General features: G+C 34.5%; 1 protein-coding gene across 1 annotated transcript in view; it reads right to left on the reverse strand.

Moving 5' to 3' along the window:
* Window positions 259-2,118, reverse strand: part of LOC107607763 (wall-associated receptor kinase 2-like) — a 3,227-nt gene continuing 1,367 nt past the window's right edge. The window contains exons 2-3 of the mRNA XM_016309667.2: window positions 1,809-1,994; window positions 259-1,498 (exon numbers count right to left, since the gene is read on the reverse strand). Of these exons, the coding sequence (XP_016165153.1) occupies window positions 318-1,498; window positions 1,809-1,994 (1,367 nt within the window). The 3' untranslated portion in view covers window positions 259-317. The remainder of the gene's footprint in view (window positions 1,499-1,808; window positions 1,995-2,118) is intronic.

Here is a 2,118-nt window from a genome sequence, read left to right on the forward strand (position 1 = left end):
ACACATTAATTAAATCTATATTTATGTTAGACTTAGAGAATTAAGAAAGATTTGTTAACATAAGTGTAGAGCTAACATATGTATAGCACTTCTTTACAAAATAGAATTAGTGGTAGTAGAATTAATTAATGGAAAAGTTTAGGGGGCAGTAATTTTTGTGTTTTTTGGCCAGCACTTAATCATTAAAAGAAAAGTGAGTGATTTCTCACCATTGGATGTAATCTTACACCATTAAAAACACTATTAATAGCCAATTGATGGTTACAAAATACCAAAGTTGCTGGCCCTAGCACTGCTCTTAATTAATTATATATTGCCTAAAAATGATACTGAATTCGGTCCAAAAGCATAAAGTATTCTTCTTCAAGATTATTGCTAATAGAAGGTGATGCTTTGAGAAGGATTTCAGTTTCTTCAGATGGAAATTCCTCCTTCTCCCGGCACCATATATGTTTTTCCTCAGCTCTAATCCCCTGAAGTTCCATTGCCACTGCTTTCATTGTAGGCCTTGCTTCTCCTTTCGAGCTTAAACATTGTTTTGCAATCTTGGCAAATTCATATACATGCTCAACCTTTGCTTCATTTATTATGCTCTTGTCTACAATATCAAGCAAACGATTCTCTTCCATTGAAGTTACAAAGAACATTGCAAGGTTTTTCTCAGCATCCGGCATGTCAAAAGAGAGAGCTTTTCTTCCTGTAAATAGTTCCGCAAGAACAACTCCGAAACTATAAACATCACTCTTATCCGTTAATTGGCTTGTGAGGAAGGTTTCTGGATCAAGATACCCACATGTTCCTTGCACCAAAGTAGCTAACTCAATTTTATCTTGAGGAACAATCCTTGAAGCTCCGAAATCAGAAACCTTTGCAGTGAGATCATGATCAAGTAGAATATTGCTAGTTTTCACATCTCTATGAATTATGGGGATACAAGTATCCAAATGCAAGTAAGCTAAAGCCCCAGCAGTTTCAGCAGCTATTCTCAATCTTGTTTTCCATGTAAGTCTTAGAAATGTTCCATGACCATGAAGATGCTCAAAAACAGTACCATTGGGAATGAATTCGTAAACAAGCAAGGGAATTTCTGTTTCTAAACAACAACCCAAGAGCTTAACAACATTCCTATGGTTGATTTGTGACAGTACAACTAACTCATTGATGAAGTCCTTATTAATTTGGCTTGGGCCACTAATTTTGGACTTCTTTATTGCTACGGTTTTATTGTCTGATAATACTCCTTTGTAAACTGTTCCTTGGCCCCCTTGGCCTAGGATTTTGCATGCATCAAAGTTGTTGGTTGCTTTTCTTAGTTCCTCAATAGTGAAGACTTTGGCTATTTGGCCTGAGTTTCTATGTTTGGATATATGTTCTTGCAACAAGAAACCGCCATTTTGTTGAAAATACTGTTCTTTAAGTTTGATGAGCTTTCTTTTGTTCACTTTCCAATGCACATAAAAGCTTGCCACAACTAACGCTAAGATGCCTATGCTGATGCCTGGTCAATGCAAACGCACCAAAATGAGTGGAAGTTTCATTGATTTTCGGAAGAATCAATCACGAAAATAGTGAGGATATGTGTGTGTTTTGGGATAAGCTATTATCTTAGACATTGACGATTAATAATAACTAAATAAAGTTAAGATCTAATTAATTACCTTTGGACTATATATATTGAATAATATTTTTTTTTTCAAGTCTATTAGTTGATGCTAACTACTATCAAATATTTTTATGTTACTGTCTAGCAACTTAGGAAAAAAAGTTCAAAATATATATATCAAAATGATGTTTAAATGTACACTTACCCAAACATAATGAATAAATCAAAGTGGTCTTTGTCCTATAACTGGACTTGGGACTAGTACATCGAGTTCCATTGTTTTTCCCGTCTCCTTCAAATCCTTCTGGACACAAACAGTTGTAGCTGCCAGGTGTGTTCTCGCATTTTGCTTTATGGAAGCAATCATTGGGTCCAGCGCATTCATCAATATCTAAGGTATTGAAAACTTGTCATCATCTTCACTTATGGGAGAAGAAACAACATGCGGTATATATATTTGAATCAGAAAAATAATAATAATGAAAGTGTATTAAAAAAAACTAATTTTTAGATTA

This window comes from Arachis ipaensis, chromosome B07 (assembly GCF_000816755.2).
Source record: "Arachis ipaensis cultivar K30076 chromosome B07, Araip1.1, whole genome shotgun sequence".
NCBI classification, from domain to species: Eukaryota; Viridiplantae; Streptophyta; class Magnoliopsida; order Fabales; family Fabaceae; genus Arachis; species Arachis ipaensis.